Source organism: Dicentrarchus labrax, unplaced genomic scaffold (assembly GCF_905237075.1).
Source record: "Dicentrarchus labrax unplaced genomic scaffold, dlabrax2021, whole genome shotgun sequence".
NCBI classification, from domain to species: Eukaryota; Metazoa; Chordata; class Actinopteri; family Moronidae; genus Dicentrarchus; species Dicentrarchus labrax.
In genome coordinates, this window is record NW_026136718.1 from 20,111,266 (window position 1) to 20,130,377 (window position 19,112).

The 19,112-nt window shown below is 42.3% G+C and overlaps 1 protein-coding gene across 17 annotated transcripts in view; it reads left to right on the forward strand.

The window, feature by feature from the left end:
• The window catches only part of celf5a (cugbp, Elav-like family member 5a), a 189,221-nt gene that overhangs the window by 9,079 nt on the left and 161,030 nt on the right, over positions 1–19,112 (forward strand). For all 17 annotated transcript variants that reach the window (XM_051375527.1, XM_051375516.1, XM_051375521.1 and 14 more), the window contains exon 2: positions 7,088–7,170. In XM_051375527.1, the coding sequence (XP_051231487.1) occupies positions 7,088–7,170 (83 nt within the window). The remainder of the gene's footprint in view (positions 1–7,087; positions 7,171–19,112) is intronic.

The window sequence follows — 19,112 nt, forward strand, 5'->3', positions numbered from 1 at the left end:
GATCTTATTATTTCCTTTTGCCTGGTCTTGTTTGTTTTTCCAAGAGGCTGTAATAGTACATGAAAAGGAGGAGATGCAGTTTTCTGACTTTGACTGGGAGGGGTGGGGGCTCGGAGAAACTTTTATTGATTTCTGTGTAAATCCCCTGGCCAGTGCAGACTTGGCTGGGAGAGGGAGGGAGGCACGACGGGCTGGAGAGACGGGACTTGGCAGGTAAACTGTTGTTGCCCTCCCAGAAGTAGCACGGCAGGAGGCACTAAGTGTGAACCTACACATTATTTACAGCTCTGTGAAACTCCATCCATTAACAGTGTCAATTAGCTTGCTCATCAGGGATGCAGACCACTAGATGTATTTATAGATCGGGCGCTGGCTTTGATAGCAGAAGAGGGATGAAGTACACAGATAGTCTACAAAAGTCAAGGCTTACTTTAAAGGCTACAGTACAGTGGAAGATGCCAACATGCTGTATCCTAAGAACCATGTATTGAAAGAGCTCTGGCCAAATTGGGGATGGGCGACCAGTTGCAATCTATCACGTCACCTCTCGAAACAGCACCTACTGCCAAATCGCATTATCTTAGGAACTTTATCAGGAACTAGTTGGAACTGTGTTACTGCTTTCAGCCTCTCTAATGCTGCTACTCCCACACTATATTGCCAAAAGTACATGTCAGCTTTTGAGAGAAATACTCTACAGTTGGATTATATATGAAGAACCACTTGTGCCCTGAGAGAACTATTTAACCTCAGAGCCACACAATAGATTGTGAGTGTGAGGGTGTCAAAGTCTATCTCTCTTTATTGTTATGATGGCTTATTTGCCCCAGTATTGATCCTGAAACATATACAGCACCTTTCAGAAAGATTGTATTGCATTTGTCACACTCATTAGGCAATGCATGCCACACCACAACATGTTCATGTATATGTTCTGTAAATAGACACGTTCAAACAGGCACACAGGCAGTCCTTCGGGACGTGCTGCCTATGGATCGGTTTGACTGCTGCTTGGAGACTAGTGTAGTCTATATGAGCGAGCAGCAACAAATCAATGGCTTAGGTCTCCTACTCAGGGGTCAGAAAGGATACTAGGGAGGGTCCAGGGCCTATTTCTTGCCCTCATGATGGACACCGATGTTCCTCTGTGCTCTGCGACATTCATCCTCCCCCAGCCATTGCTCAAGGTAAGGGGATGATGGGAGGGGTAGTGAAAGGAAAAATGGAGGAGGATTTGGAGCTGGATGTAGCAGCGATGAAGGGATGGAGTGATTGATGAAGGAGTGATGGAAGAGTGTAGTCAGCTTCAGGATCATGTGATGGTGACTGAGCACAGTCGCTGGCTGCCTTTAAGGTGGCTGTCTGACTTAATTAAGGTTTACAGGTTACGCTAGGCTACTGCTTATATTACAGTGCTCATTACAAGCCTATTAGGCCTGGGCAGAGAAAATATTGTTGTCAGAACAATGAGTGAGAGCATTTTGGAAAATCCCGGCCAACTCAATGCTCCAGCTCTTCTTTATTATACCTCTCTGTCTGCCCTCCCTCAATCTGCACTCCTTCTCCCTGAACATTGGAACGATTGTGTGAACAGATCGAGGCTCTTTTTTTTCCAGGAGTGATTATATGAGTGAGGGAGTGATTATATGAGTTAAAAGCTTCTCCGAGACCAGACTGATTACCCCCCTCACGGTCAATCTGCGCCACTGAGCCTCCTGCCTCCCTGGCTGGCAATGATTCAGGTCATAATCACATTGTATCAGTGCTGATGATGTGTGTTTCAGCTTCCGACCCCTCTGAAAGGCTATCAGTTCCCCCAGAGCCCCACATGGCAGTAAATGAAGTAAGCAAGTAATCTACCCACAGTGATAGCATTTTTCCAAAGGGTGCAAATGATGTGTGAGGGTGCAGACGAGGCTGGTGCCAGGACTGGCTCGGTTTTCTGCTACCTTCACACTTTCTGGCCAAGGAAATGCCACATTGAGAGCAAGTTCACACTTTTTCATAACGCTGGGGCAGTTTGGCTCCTCTGGGGCAAGGAGATGGAGAAAAGGGAGCAAAGCGGGTATGAAAGACAGAGTGAAAAGAGAGGTTGTGGTTTATACCAGCCCAGTCTCCCAGGAATTGCATTCATATCTGACAATTCTGCAGTACACGATTTATGCTCAGTGCCAATGTAGAGGTAGGATATTTATATTAAGCTCCTGCAGTTGACGTCAGCCTATAGCCGTCAGTCACAGCCACTATATTTTAATTAATCTCTTCATGGTCATGGTATAGTAAATATAGTAAATAACATTAACTACTGAACCTGGGTAGTTTCTTGTGAAATGTTATCAAAGAAAATTAAAACAAATAGGCCTATAAGAAGTATAAACTGATACGGATATCAGGTGAAACCACCAGCATACATATTAAAGGACCATTGTATAAAGCCCATGGAGGTCACAGGACAGTTATCATTTTAATAGATTAATGACATTCAGATTTCAAAGGTTAACTGTCTTTTAGAAACAGCATTTGGATGTGTTAAAGGAGTAGTACTATGAGTTGGGAAATGGAAGCGACACAGTAAAGATAATAATTCATACAACAAATAAATGTAAAACAATGTATTATTGCAGTTTATGAATGCTGGTGTGTTGATTCTGCCTTTCAATGTGGCCCTAGAGGGCAGCATCACTGTAGACAAAGGTTTAATGGCTTTACCAGCTAGCTAAATTTACAGCAAAACACTGGGCAAATTAAAACACACGATAGTTAGGCTAAATGATAAAACAGTTTCACTGGTCAAAAAGAGTATTGGATAAAACAGTTACAGTGCTATTTTACCAAATATTAATAACTCACACCCCTCACTCTTCTAGCACATAATTTCATATATGTAATTTCGCTTTGGCAGTAACTTTAACATTCAATAAGTAAAGCTTATTTGAATTTGAATTAGCCAATCAGTTGACAGTGTGGCGACACAAGCAGCAGCTGAATGATAATATATATTAAATGATGTTAAAACAGAAAGCACTCATTTCTGTTTTGTCAAACTTGTAATGTAACCCCAAAGAGGATTTGTTAACCAAAAAAACGTGTCGTTTGGAAGCTCGTCGAAGTTGGTGAGTCACAACAATAAACTAAAACATTTACTGCTAATTGTATGAAATTAGGAGACAAAGTAACTTCAGCTATAGGTATGGGGCTAGTAGCAGTATTTGGCTCGGGAGAAGTACAGTCAGCTAAGAGTTAGGGAGAGGAAGCAGTGCTCTTCCTGTGTGTGTGCAAATGCTCAGTGTTTAACTGTTAGCTGTATATTAGGGTTAGCTAATAACCTAAACATGATGGTGGGTGATTCTGATTTACAAAGAAAAACAGTTTAAATTACTTTTATTTCTTACATTCAACATCTATGTGTTGTTAAGAAGTTAGTTGATTGTAGTGTTTGTTGTGAAAGTTAATTATGTTAAAGGTTATTGCATCTATTGTTATAGGTTTTTTTTCCCAATAGAATTGATTTTGTGCTCATATTCTTTAATAGTCCTGTATGGTAATTTATGAGTGAGAGTAAGTTCTGCCTTTAATTTATGCAAGGCAGGTTTGTGAGTATGATTGATGTTGATGGTGAGCCTACCCAGTTAAAGGAGATTATCTTATGTTTTCAATCACTACAGTGAAAGGACAGTGCACCCCACTGGTTATGTGGTTATTGTTTCTATTGAGGTCCTTTGATTACTTTAGGGGCAAAATATCAGTAATTTTAAAACTGGTTTTCACGAAGCACGTTGCTTATGTGCCAAATTTTGGGATATTGCTTTGAGCAACTATGATCAGAGTCTATGATTCCATATAACAGGAACAGCACGGTCAAAGGTGCCACTTACCTGACGTGTGTCCAAAAGGCCCCTTTGTTATTACCAGTACATTTTTTTGCTGAAACCATGATGATGATGATAAGAGTTTATAACTGTGACCATGTCTTAATGTTTGCAGGACACAGGTTTTTTAGTTGATGCTATGGTTGTCCAATATTTTATTGTCCCACAGTGTGGAGCAGCTTGCAGCTGCACAGAAATTTAAATTGGCAGCATTGAAGTGATATACGTCGAGAAAAGTCTTCACTTTCATCATCACTTTCTGCTAGTACAAAACAGTTTGTTGATTTATTATATATTAAATACAAAAATGATCATTTGCACACAATCATTTTTACTAAGGGATCACACAGTCAGTGTGTTAATTGAATGTGTGCCGGAAACAAGTGCATAGAAGAGAGACTACCAGGATCAGATATGTGTGTGTGTGTGTGTGTGTGTGTGTGTGTGTGTGTGTGTGTGTGTGTGTTTGAGTTTGCATACTGTAGATTTTTTCAACAGAACCTGTAAACTTGACAACACAATTAGCAGAATATCATGCTGTGCTGCACCAGATACACAGAGTTTTGGTAATGGTAAATGGCTTTCCGTCGCCACAGCATTACGGTATCTTCCACTACTACATCTCTCTCTAGTTTGCTCTCCACCTTGCTCACTCACTCTCTCTCTTCCATGTAAGACTGTTTAATTACATGCCAGTTCAACACAGTGGAGATGGAGAGACTCAGCCCTATTTCCCATTACACACACCGCACACACTTAAAAATATATCATTAAGAAATAGGAGACGAGAAGAGCGGAGTTGGCATTGATGAAGAGAAAGAAGTCAGGAACAGAGAAGTGAGAGGAGGAAAATGGAGCAAAGAGGAGAGGAGGAATTTCTTCTCTTTGGAACTGAAATCAATGTGTGAGATAAGGCTGTTTTAGGTTTCTATCAGATGATGCAGAGGATCATCTCCTCACAATGGGAAGGCTTTCCCCATTGCTGTGTCAGCAGGCTCCGATTACAGTGGCTTTTTGTTGTGTTTCAAACAATTTCATCATGCCCCCCCCTCCCACACACACACTTTTTGCACTTGGTATGCAATGCAGCACTGGCAATTTGTACGTGTTTGGATTCCAATTATGGAGTTGTTAAAGCTTTTTCGCCTGTGGCCTGCAAATTCTTATTAAGCCATACATTAAAGAGCACGGAATCACATTTAAATGGAGTTCATGTTTCCCTTTTGTTTGCCAGTGTTGTGTGTTGTTATTAATTTATTCAATGCCCTATGCATTACACATTAACAAATAAATCGTGTTTGTGATTGTAATGCAAAATACTTGTTTCTTATTCAGAGATAGGGCCAGCATTTGTCAAGTAAACCAACAACAACAAGCCCAGAGAGAGCAAAAAAGAGAGAAAAACAACCACCAAAATGGAGCCATTCCCTGCTATTACCCTCAACCATTTGTGAAACAAACAAACAAACACACAAACCCAAAACAACAATGACATTTCCGCGGTCTTGGTATTTCTTTACAAGCTGACGTAGAAGGGAGAAAGGGAATTAGACAGCAGTGTGAGTGATTGAGTGATTTGCTTGGTGGCCATTGGAAATCATTAGGTTAGGGGTGCTGGGACAAGGGAGGCTATGGGGAGGGCTGCACCATGACACCAGTGCTACAGTCAGCCACCTGAAAGGTCACGACCCTGGACAGACTCCATCACTATCTGTCTTTCTCATATTGAAAAGCATGGCAGGGTGCAGACTGATTGTCCCAAACAAAAGGAGGCACTTCACAAAACAAGAACTGAATGGGGTTTGGATAAGAGAGATTGAATGCTCGCTGTACAAACACATACGCACATGCGGACACTTCAGGCTTAGAACAGTAAGGCTAAACAGGTTACAGGTCAATCAATGAATCAATGACTGACACAGCATTTTAACCCCCTTTTTTGATGCAGTCCTGCAGAGGTTACAGTGGAGACATAGACAAAGTGCAAGGGTCATTGAAATGGCAGTAAAGATACACATGCACAGGCACACAACAAATATGGATGGTGAATTTGTAGATGGGTAAAAGGGATCTCATATGCAACAAGAAAAACAGATTGCAATATTGTCCGTGTAAAGACACTTAATACATCACCACCCACTGAATACATTTGGCTGTTGAAATGAGATCCAAAACGCAGTGGCTGCTAATAAACCATCTTCAGAGTGGCAGAAATATGATGCATGGTAACCCATATGAACCTCATTAATAGAACACAAGCAAATCTATTTATTCAGACAGTCAGGGGGAAAATGATTGCCTCAATACTCCATCTGGTTTCTCTCCATCTCTCGTCCTCCGTGCCTTCTCTCTTCTCTCCTCTTCTCTTTTCCTCTCTTCTTTATGTATTCAGTGATTTTGACAGATGTTATGTGTATTTGCATGCTTAACATTGGTGCTTGGTGTATGTGTGTGTGTGTGTGTGTGTGTGTGTGTGTGTGTGTGTGTGTGTGTGTGTGTGTGTGTGTGTGCACGCATGGCAGCATACTTGAAGTCTTGCAGTTAGGAATTCACCCTGGAGGGTTTTAACACCACATCCTGTCCTCCCTTCTTCTCTGTCAGTGTCTCTGTCCTTCCTACATCCCTACACTGGTCTCATCCCTTCTTTCTCTCCTTTTCTACCCCCCAAATACTCTCTTGCAGTCCTGTTTCTTTTGTCTCCGCTGCTGTCGCAACTGTTCAGGGTGGGGGACGCTGGGTAGGCTGCTAGGAGCTTTTGACAGGACATGGGGATAGGGAGGCTGGACGGGCCTGGCAATTCATCCAAAGAATTCTCTGCTCATCTCCTACTTTTGTGTTGTGGTTTTTGTTTTTTTCCCCCTCTTCCCTTGCCACCATAGGATATTGTCCACATGTTGCCCGGTGTGTTGCCTGTTTTCATTAAATATCTCTGTTTACTTTCTCACTCACAAGTCCCTCTACACAGATCTGGTTTCTTAATTTTGTTAATTGCTCAGTATCTGGACATAAGAACTCATTATATTAAAACAGGTCAAACATCTTTATTTCCTAATTGTCCATTTTCTTTGCAATTCATTTTCAGCACTGTCCTAATATTCTTGGTAGAGATTTCTTTTAATCTCTTGCTGCGCCGTCTTGTAATGTTTTTAGGTGTTTTGTACACTGTTCTTGTTTGTTTAATTCTAATTAAGTTTATATGTGGTGTGCCTCTGTTGCAGGTTGTGCGTTCCTCACCTACTGCGCCAGAGAGTCGGCCATTAAAGCCCAGAATGCCCTCCATGAACAGAAAACACTGCCAGGGGTAAGTGTCTGTCTGTCTCTCTTCCTCTATCTGTCTCTCTCCCCTGCTCTTCCCACTCTCTCTCTGTTTTCGCTCTATGGTGGTCAGCCATGCCATCTGCACCCGGCTGCACACCAGCCGGCATTCTCCTTGTATAGTCCCAGAGATGAAAAACACTTTGGAAAGCAATTCAATCAATAGCTCAGCCTTTTGAAGGCCCGGTTTCAACTTTTCCATGTGTCTGTTCTCCGGGGGATATTGCCTGCATTGATCAGACCCACTCTGCCTCACACTTTTAAAGCAATAGCATAGAATGACATTTTTTTAGTTGGGGGGAAAGCTCTGCGTCTCTGGAAAGGTGCTATCCGCAGAAAAAAATGGCATACAAAGCTTGAATTAACAATATTGAAATAATTAATTTGATAAAGACAAATTAATTCTATTACATGGTAATTTCAGCTCATAATGTTTGTATTTATGTGGTCATTATATTTGTCATTGTTTTGGTGTTTATGCATTTATGTGTGTGTATGTTAACACATAAATGCATGTCTGTATCTGTCTGAGATCCTCACAAAGGTTTTAAGAACGTCAGAAAGACGCAGAAGGATGGAGGGGTAGGTAGAAATGGCTCCGTACAGAGGCAGCGTGGCTTAACATGCTCAGATCAAGCTTGCACCAGAGAGAAACATCAGTAAAGATCCACCCCCTCCAACACCCCCTTTGATATAAGACAAAGAACCAGAGAAACCAAGCCAAAAGGCACATGTTTGAGTTAAACATGCAAATACAACTACCACAAACTCTGGACATTTTTCCGGTGGCTTTCTTGAAAAACAAGTTGTTTCGTTTATCCTGCAAATTAGCCAAGCACGAGGCTGGAGGGCGTTATTCTCCTCCTTTTTTCCCTCTGCATTTGAATAATAAGATGGAAGACAGCAGAACGGGAAAAAAAAAATATTTCGCATAATGCCAGAGGATGTGTTCTTGATACTTTAGAACTCTGTTCAGCAATGTGTTAAAAAGGGAGAATTTTCTGATTCTTTAACTGTTTTCTTCAGTGGTCTGACTTCCCAGTAAGTTTCTCTCTCATGCCTCACAGTCATTAATCAGCCCCCCCCCCACCCCCCACCCCTCTTGCCAGCCAGGCAGGGTGTCCCTAAGGGTTGACCTACCATTGGGATTAAATAGTTGATGTGGCTGAATGTATAAATGAGGGGCATGAGGGCACAGACATAGACGCTAACAAGTCTGACGCTCTTGCCTGCTCCCTCCCTCCTTTTCTTTGTGCGTTTTGAGAGAAGAGCTGATCTCCAAACCATCTGGGCTCTGAAAGGTTTAACAATCATCTGAATGGAGTGCTGTAAGCAACATTACTATTAACAGCATCACTTGATTTTAACAGAAAAAAATAACACTTAATGACTGTACAGCCATGATACATAGAGTATGTACAAAATAAGCAAACACAGCCTTGCATGTTGCATTTGTTAAACGTGAGTTCTGAAAGCCTTTCCTTTTGAGCGTACACGTTGACACATTGAGTGACTTTGAAAGTTGCACCGTATCACTCGTGAGAAATAAAACCCTTTTCTTGTACCTTTCAGTCCTGCTTTAGCCCTCCTGCTGACTTCCCCTCTACCCCACCCAGTCCCGTCCACCCCTCATCCTCCTGTCTCCCCTCTCTCCCATTGCTCCACTGCTGCTGCTCTTCCTGAGACAGAGCGTGTCATAGAAATGTAACAGGCAGACATTGATGGGTGTCAGGCCTCACAGACGAGGCTGCTCTGCTGTTCCCTTCTCTTCAACTTCACTCACACACATAAACACCACCGGTCCCAGGAAACACAATGTATTGCTATACTGCAGCCAGGCATGGCACAAGCAGGTACAACACTATCTGCACACAGTTACATGACATGCCAGTGTCTGTAAACGTCCAATAAACCCTGTTTACCTAATGATGAACCAACAGCTGAGGAGAGATTTACTCAAAAATAAATGTTTGATTTAAAGAACACTAATTACAATATACAAAAAAATCACACAGGACATTTTAAAATAACTAACATTGCATTGTGTGTGTGTTTGTGTGTGTAAAATGTCCTTGTGCATTTGTCTGCCTCCAATTGCTTATCCTGTCCTTGTCTCTTGAGCCTCCCTGCTCCTAAATCTTTTGCGATATGACCCCTGTTGCTTCACTGCTTGATGGTAAGTAGATATGCCAGTTGTTTGTTTGCAAAATCCTGCTTGATATGCAGTTTGCCAGGGGCTATGATGTAATTAATGTAAACTAGGAATTCTCCAGAGATGAGTTATGAGTTATTAACGTCTACGTTTTGTCATTAACCCCTGCATTGCTGCTCTCTTGCAGGGGGCTTTGACCGGTGTGGTTACTCATCCATGTCTGTTATTTTAAATATTTGAATCTGTATTCCTGTCAAACCACCAAAATCCTGCTGGACTTTACTTGTTGCAAATGAGTTGAACCGTGTATGAAAATTGTACCACCTAACAAGCTATTCAGAATCTCATGCAGGGCCTTTGCTGAACACTGAGCACAAACAAGCCCACCCACATACACGCATGCCGGCATACATATAGACACCAGCATGTACTCACTTGAATTTCATGAGATGGAGTGTTAGAATTTTGGGGTTCAGCTGGAAGGCCTGGGTTCACACCCTGTGTCTACTCTAATGTCCCTGGGGAAAGCACTGAATCCCTCACCTTTCTTGTTAAAAGGGCCAAGAGAAAATATTTTAGATACGAGTTATAACCCTTAAGATTTCCGTCCTGGTTGATTTGGCATTACCTGTGGTGACTTTTAGCAACCACACGTTTTAAAACCCAGAGTTCAGTTTTCATTGACACTTGTATTTACCACGAGGGCAGCAAGCACACCTTGAGTGGCTACTCTTGTCAGATATACAAAAGAAGACAAGGATCTTTTTATTGCGCATCCAAATAAATGTGGGCTGAGAGGATTCATGTTTTAATTTACTGAAGAACATGATCAAATGTGTCATTAGGTAATACTGAACTTCTGATCGAATGTTATTTCTTTAATCTTCCGCATATCTTCTATTTCTAACTCTGCATGGATTGTCTAGGAGTTATAATTCTCAAAATACTTTAAGTATCAAGTGATTGTTATACATGTTGTTTGTTTGCATACAGTCAGATGCTAGCATGGAGGCACTGGTTGCCACACACATAAACACACCCAACCCAGTGTCCTCTTATTATCAGAAAGAAGCGCCTGTGATCTTGGATGTTATTATCCATGTCCCCCTGTTACACATTAGCTCCTGAAAGGAACAGTATGGCCTAATGGAAGTGTACTGGACTGGAATATAGATTCCTGCGGTGAAGTGTGATGGGAACCTTGGGGACACGGGTGCCTGACATAAGTTTGGCCACCGAATAGGAGAAGCTCTGACAGTTTACCAGGTGTGTGTTGCTTGGCTCTATTAGCTGGGCATGTTTGTGCGTGTGTGCTAAGCTGGCTTTGCATTGCAGCCAGCCCTATGTAGATACAGATAGCAGTGTATAAAGGTGGGAAGAAAAACATGTGCACATGGCAGCTTGCCGTGATCACACACCGCCCACGACAGTGAGGCTTGAATACATTATTTGTGTGCTGTTTCGTGCTTGTTTGCTTCTGATGGAGTTGCACTACTTTAGATTACATAACCATATGAGGGCTTTTGAGTTTGTGAATATACTGGCGTGCATTAACTTTAGAACCCAAGAATCAATCGTTTTCTTTTACCAAGTAAAATCTAAGCATGTCTTGATAACCTAGGATACTGGTGAGCCTTTATGACAAGGCCAGACAGTTAGGTCCCGATGGCTTTTTCTACAGCAGTTGGTGTGTGTGGTTGTGAGTGTCACAGCTCTCTACACAAGTCCGAGGGAGATTAACTCCACCCAGCCTCAGAATCATGACAAAATCCTGCATCCTTCACACTATCCCCCTCCCTCAATCCCCCACCTCTCCCTACTCTCTGTCCTCTCACCACCACTCCTCAAATCCAGCAGATCCAAGAAATAATCTTAGTCACTGCAGCAGGTCTATTTGTTGTACCACAGAAAAACATGCCACCCTCCCCTTTTTGTCATGCTAGCATTGTGTACAACAGTGATTGTCTTGGTGAGGCAATGGCGGAAATGTGTTTGCTGCATGCATTTACTCCTAGTATTAGTACAGCTCGACCTGGGGGGAGTGTAAGAGGCTGGCAGTGATTCAGGAGGCAGGTTTATGGAAATAGCACCCGCATTAAAAACCCAATGAGAGCAGGGAGAAGATTATGCTTCGGCACACACATGTGGGCTCTTGCAATGTCAACACTCTAAGTAGATCCCCTCCCTCTCAATTGCCTCCGTCTCCCTCTGTCTCCATTTCTGTCTCTCCCGCTCTCTCACTCTTGCGCGGTGCTCTTTGCTGCACACATACTGACACAGTTTGCTGTGTGAGTGCACGTGGATTCCTGTATGCTTGTGTACCTGTATGTGCATGAATTTACGTATTTGTGTGTGTTATTGTTTGTATGTGCCAGTGCTCAGCTTAACCGTAATAGGATGTATGAGAAGCGAGGAGCAGAGCAGGGCTGTGTTGCAGAGAGTGGCCGACCTTGTGCTGTGGAAAAGAGGCTGCCGTGCGATGGAGCCGTTCCACGCTACAAACCGCCTAGCCTTCCACTGGGCTTTGCACACAAACACACACACACACACACACACATGCGTGGACACAACCATAACATATACACCCATACTTTTGCATGCATGCTATCCACCTGTTTATCAACTACAGCAAAGCTGTGCCGACCTAGCTGCTGTAAAGCTGAATAATTCAATGCTACACTCTGTGAAGGTTGGTGGAGTAAGAGTGTAGTGTATTGTACGATTGTGTGTGTGCTGTACGTGCCTGTGTTGAGTGGGCAGGGGTGGGGGAGGAAGTGGAGCGGACTGGTCAGCATGAAGCCAATCGGTGCTGGCAGGATTGGAGGCCTTGTAGTCAGGGAGAGGGGACTCGTTAGAAAATAGCCTTTGGGTAACAGGAGGTGTGTGTGTGTGTGTGTGTGTGTGTGTGTGTGTGTGTGTGTGTGTGTGTGTGTGTGTGCGCGCGTGTGTGTTTTCAGGAAGAAGATCATAGTGGAGGGGAAGTTGAAAAAGGCATGGTCAAGGTCTTTTCTTCTTTAAAATTTCGTTTTTTGCTTTATGAATTATACAGAGATATGTGTTGTGAATTTAAAATTTGAGTTTAAAGTAAAATACTGTTGCATCTTTACTGCCCAGCCTGTACGTACCATGTTTTTCCTTTTTTGGATGGGCCATGGGCATGTTTGTAATTTGTAATTTATTTGGGTTTCACTCTAGTAAGATCACTGTGCCTCTATAATTAACATCCACATCCGTTGGGACCCAGATGTCTGTTAGAACATTTGAACACCATCCGATTTGAGAACATTTTCCCAACCTACCACCAGCTGATCTCAGTGCTACAATAAGCTGGATGGCTGCAGCTGAGCTCAGGGGCTACGGGGGTCTGCCTTTCGTGTCTGTTTTTTATAACCTTTGTTGATACATTGAGAATGAAGGGGGCTTTGTAGATAGGGGTACTCTAATGGTTATATGTCTGTGACCTGGTCTGTCTTATTGTCTGGCTTATTATCCAAGTCAAATCAGTGTAATGAATAGAAGGAGCAGGTGGCATTATAAAAAGTCTGGAGTACTGGGGCTGTTGTGCAAGTGTGAGTAGACTTTTGTTTTTTACTCTGATGCATACTCATTTTAGGTCGCATTGTGGTACACTGGGCATGCTCAATATTACTACAGTAGCAGTAACAGTATGTAAGCACAACCAATCTAGTTTTTTCTTAGTGTGAGTGTGTATTTGTGTGCGTCCGGGCAGTAATGGCATATTGGTGTAATGTATACACAGTAAAGAGCTGCTGTACCAGAGTGCTCCTAAGGGAACTGAATCCCCACACCCTTAAAACATGCACTTGTTCACACACACACACACACACACACACACACACACACACACACACACACACACACACACACACACACACACACACACACACACACACACACACACATAAATATGCACACCCCTGAACAGGGGGGGCTACAAATAGACTAAAACACACAGGGTAACTGTTGGAGCCATCACAATGTTGCATGTTTTCCACCTTCTGTCTCTCTCTGCCTCACTGTTGCTCCTCTTGTACCCCTTTAACTCTCGCTCTCTCTCTCTCTCTCTCACACACACACACAGACACACACACACACACACACACACCTCTCCTTTGTTCGGCTCGATTTTCTGTGTGGTAGATTAGCCACATATTTAGAGAAGCCTTCTTCTCCCCAGGGGATTGGCTTCCAAGGGTATTTGGAAAAAAGAGCCGGATCTGCACTCTGCACCTGCCTTTGGAGAATAAACAACACCCACTGAAACACAGAAAATGTGTTTCATCATGAAATTCCATTTCATTTCATACTGCATATATATACATACTACACTCATATGCAATGGTCTCCCTTTAGTTGTCTGTAAAAGTGTAACAGTCAAATATCTGTTGAATTTAAACAATTATTTGTGTGAAAATAATGAAAAAATATTGAAGAGATATATTGGTAGAAAGAAGGAACAAAAAGAAATACATTTTACAATCTTTTTTAGATTGATTTATTACAACCAAAAATTGTAGTATATAAAAGCTATTGTGAAGCAAATCACATAACAAAAGTTGAAGAAGTTGCATTGAGTCAGAGATGACCGTATTTTGACCCCATCTGTGACATTAGCTCTGACGACATTACAATGCTGCTCCCCCTCCCACTACTCAGGGTATGTCTCACTAACTGGCTCTTGGGGGGAGACGTTGCTTGAAATACCAAAATAATCCACTGCACACGCTGCCCATTAAGCCACTTCACAGTGAGAAGTGTGCTATTTTTTTAGAACAGTACAGGTTAGCAAAAAAGCTGAATTATTAATGTTTTTGATATTTTTAGTCGGTTTAACCTATTTCTGGTTGTGGCTGGAGACTGCTCGTTCGCCTGTCTGTGAGATTCAATCATGTGACATGGCTGTGATCTGGGTTATAGAGCTGGGTTTTGTGTGTAATGGGGGAAACTGTGTGTGTAGGTAGGTTGTTTTTTTACTTTGAATGTCACTGCCTGTATACCAGACTAACATGTGCTGGTCTGGCTCATTTTGATGCTGTGCAGTTCAGACTGGCACTGTGAAGCATCACCTCTACCAGTCGGGTAGAACCAGATGAGTCTGGTTTAATTCCAGGCTGGCGGGCATAGCTATGTAGACCCATGCAAGAGGCAAGGCCCAGATACTGACTGACAATCCATCTGTGGGTCCCTGTACAGGCTTGTACAGGTGTGCCACTGCCCGCAGACACAAAGAGAAAGAGTGGGAGTGAGCAGAGGGGTGTGCACACGGATGATAAACTATGGCCCTGAATAGAGGTGTGTGTATGTGTCTGTTTGAGAGTGTGTCCTTGTGTGTATGTTGAATGAGAGAAGTGAAAAAAATTAGCTTACAAAAACTGGATATCCAAATAGACAAGAGAAGGCGTTTAGGAGGCTCAGGCAAGTGTAGCTGAGAACATGTCACTTTACTCAATAATGAAGGACACACTTAAAACGCATCACCCAATGTGGCTAATCGGAGCTGACATCTCACTGGCTGGATGTTGTGCCTGTGGCAGAGACGGGGATGTATAAGGAATGTGTGAGAGATTAGAAGGGGATGAAGTGAAAGAATAGTTGAAATATTGAGAAAAGAGGAGAGGAGGAAGAGGGAGCCACAGGGTCATGTTGACAGCTTGAAGACATACCGTCAGAGTTCAAACAGCCATTCTCTCATCTGTGTGTGAATGTCTATGCATGTCCATGTGTGTACTGCCCATAGACACACAGCACATGCTGTATGTGCTCGATTGAAATGGCACACTTGTGTGGCAGAACCAGTGGGAGCTCATTTGTAAGGCAGATCTAGCCGTGCTTTGGTGTAGTGTCCGCAGAGAGGGTAAGGGGGCTGCACAGCACGACAGCAAGTGTTTGTCAGCAAAAATCAGGACTAATGAAATACAGTACACATGGCTGGAGGGCAAGGAGAGGATTGTGACTGACAGGAGGCATGAGTGGAAACAGCCCGTGGCAGCCCTCCTTCATGGCTCCCAACGCATGAGCCAGCCTAACCGATTTGTTTTAAGCCCCAGCCCACTTCTCATCCCAGATAAGGGTAGCAGCGTGAGCCATAGGGACAGTGTGTGTGAGGGTCCCCGGGGGTAATGACACGGAATACAAGTGTATGGGGAGTGCTAGTGATGGGCCTGCTCATGTGGAAGTGGGTATTTGCATTGCAGAGGAGGGCTGTCAGTAGAGCTCGCTCTGGGAGCCAGTGTCAGGGTGATAGCTAGTGGTGAAGGCTTCTGTCGTCTGCCCTGCAAAATTTCCAGGAAGCTGGATATAGCTGAGCTAGCACCAGCGAGATCAAGCACCCGACACACGCTCAACATTTCTTTGTGTTAGGATTCTGCAAGTGTTTTTGTAGCAGCTCTTTGTTTTTCATTTTTATCAAACTTAGATTTTACCTGACACTTCATTTAAGTGGTTATGTTTTGTCCATCATGGCAGCCTTAAAGCGTTTTATTTGGAAAATAACAATAAGTTGGATATCTGCAGAATAGCTGAGAATATGAATTATATAGTTATGTGCCAACAGCTATCGTCTGTGGCCTCTAAACTATTTCAGTCCCAGCTGCAATAAGAGGCAGCTTTTAATAATTCAGAGTAAAACAGTATACTGGATCTCTTCCAGGCAGCAAGCTCACATTTAGGTGAAACACTAAATTCCCCTCTACCCCTCACTACCACCACAACCCCAAAACCATAGCTGAATCCAAACCCTGTGAACGGCTTGTAGGGACACACACACCACTGGGTTGTGTTGTTGTTTGCAGAGTTTGTTGGCACTGCGTAGAGCTTTGCATTTATGAGTGAATATGTGCGTGTGTGAGTGACTATGCGTGAGAGAAAGCGAGTGTACAGTGCACAAAGGCTGCTTGGTCTTTCACTCTTGTCAGCCCTTGTGGCCCCCTGTGGCACAGAGACATACGTGTGGCACGTTTTGGAGAATGCAATTTAGAGTCATGCTGCTCTGCAGGGTTAGCCGGTGTGCATCCTTTAATGTGCTTTCTGCAAGTTCTTAGACAGCAGTTGGCTCTGTGGAGTCATCTTGGAGTAGAAATGTGAAAATGGAAAAGATGGAGAAAAATACGAAGGTATGTAGATTAGAGAGAGAGAGAGGAGAAGCAGTAGGAATGGTTAAAAAATAAGACAGGGGACTATGAAACAGACAGAGAAGTAACGAAAGATATTTGAATCACTGAGTTATGAAGATTAAGAAATGAGATGGAGGGAGTGAGATAAGTGTGTAATTGAGAGTGGGAGGTATTGATGGAATGCCTCGCTGCTAATCAGGACCTGTAGTTTTAAAGTGTACCATATGAAACAGGAGAAAAAGCTGCACAGCAGTGGTCCTTCTTTGGTTGAATCCCATAAGTCCAAAGGTGTTGCATAGGCAATCATTAGGTTGACAGTGTGGTGCTCACTAGCTGAATATCCATTGCCTGTCAGAGTTTTATACCAGAATATATGGGCTGGTTGAAAGAAGAAATAATCAAAATGAACATAAGACTTAAGAACCAAAGCAATTATGTAGCTTTGATCCCTGCAGATCCCCTAGATAATCCATGTTTTTCATTTGGAATCTGAGTCCATTATTTGCTCTGTTTAGTCAATAAATTAATACTATATGATATTGACGGGCGCCATAGAACCTCTTCCAGCAATTATCTTGATAAAACACTGACCCTTGCTTTTTTAAAAAAACGTATTATCTAAATTTATGACAATTTATTTACTCACCAAAAAACTGTGGTATCCTGGGTAGTGCTTGTTCGATAATGATATACAATAGCTGTCTTAGTTTACGTAACAGCAAATACAATGTAATATGTAATATGGTGCATGCTGTCTTTTTGCAGGTATGTGTATGTGCATTTGCCATTGATGCCTGTTGTCAGTGAATCTATTTTTATAGATATTTTCCAGATTAGGGACAGTTTGCAGTTATAGTGGTTCTTTGCAAAAATTTGACAGCAACCAAGTTTATTTGGTGAACAGATGCCAAATGCACATAGAATACAGAACTTACAAGAAAAATGGTCTAAATACCCTCACAGATCCTGTTCAACCTAGCCTCAAATTCGATGGAATTAGTGTTTCTTATTACAGTTTGTAAATCTGAGATTTAAACAAAAATGTTTGCCAGTTGCCTGACATCACTGCTACAAAAGCATCGCTTATATTTCCCCCAATATTTTATTTTTTGTGACAATTTTATGTTTTTTGTCCCAAAATCCATTTTATTTACTGACTGTATAGCTCTTCCACTGGCAAAAGCTGAGTGCATTTGTTAAGCAAATTTATTTGTGGCACTTCTGTAAGTGTATCTCAATGCACTGGCTGCTGACTGGGACTGGTGTGTGATAAAATGGTGATTGATTTGGATTCTGACAAAAATGTGCAGTTTTAAAGTTGTCTCTCTTTCCTTTGCCATTGCAGAGCAGCACAGATGGGTTGCACCTTAGTCCACAGCAGATTGATATCCACCCACAGATAATTATGAATCATGAGAAAACAAGGACGCTTTTCATGCCATTTCTTTTCTTTGGACTAACAAAATTCTGAAATTGAACTAAGGAAAATACGTTTGAAATATGAGTAAACGCTTACTTAATTTTCTGATTAAGTTTGATTGAATAAGGGAGTGCCAGGCTTGCTCAAATTACCTACTGGGAAATGAATGTTTGCACACCTCTAAAGTTTGATTGTTTGATTGTGCACAGCTGTAGCAGGTGATGAAGCTCTGAATATGAATGGCAATACTATATCTGCTTTGATATTTCACCTGGAAGTTTTTAGAGGTGAATGATCTTGAACTTGCCTTGATGTCACTTTATTTCAAGATCCTTTCATGAAAAAAAAGCAATACTCCTCTTTGCGGTTGTTTTATGACATTCGGTATATAAAGTGTCTTCTAAATCTGGCTGTATATTTTAATGGTTAGAAAATAGAAAATGACACATAAATATGAGAGCATGGAATATGCTTACTGACAGACAAACATAAGGATGCACATGTCTGTGAGTGTTTCTATGAGGTAGGATAAAGCTGTCTCTCATCATCATCATCATCACACATCAGTAATGCAGGCAAATTATTACCATGGCAGCGTGGGCCGCCACACTGCTTAAATGAGTGTACACAGAAACACACATGCATAATATACACTGAAGCAAAGATGTGCACAGGCACAATCCATTAGGCACTGGGGCAGAGGACGAGACAGCACATTTATGTACAGAGTTTGTTTTACCTGTTTTTCTTGATTCATTATTTATGAATCCATCAATCTGTATGACACGCAGAATACAGAGTTTGGCTGGCTGCTTTCCTGCCCATTTTCCCTTCTGCCAGCTTTTATGTGTCTGTCTGCCTATCTGGCCTTACAAGGCAAGGCCTCTTCTTTGTCTATCAAAATGTGCCTGTTATATGCAAACTCTCTCCCCCGTTTTTCTCACTTTCTCTTTTTCCTGCCTCTCATCGTACATCTTTGTCATCAGACTAGTTCCTTTTATTCTTTGATCTTTTATTCAGTCTCTAAAACATTTTAAATTATGATGATGACTTGCAAATTTATCTCAGATTAATTTGATGGGTTCTGCTTGTACCCACTCGCCTCATGGGTGTGCTTTTACTGCAGTGTTATTAATATATTCCTGAAAGACTACTCTCCAGTGCCCCTCTTTCAAGACTGGGAAAGGGCAGAGCACGTTGTCCAACCCACTTCTTCCTCTTCT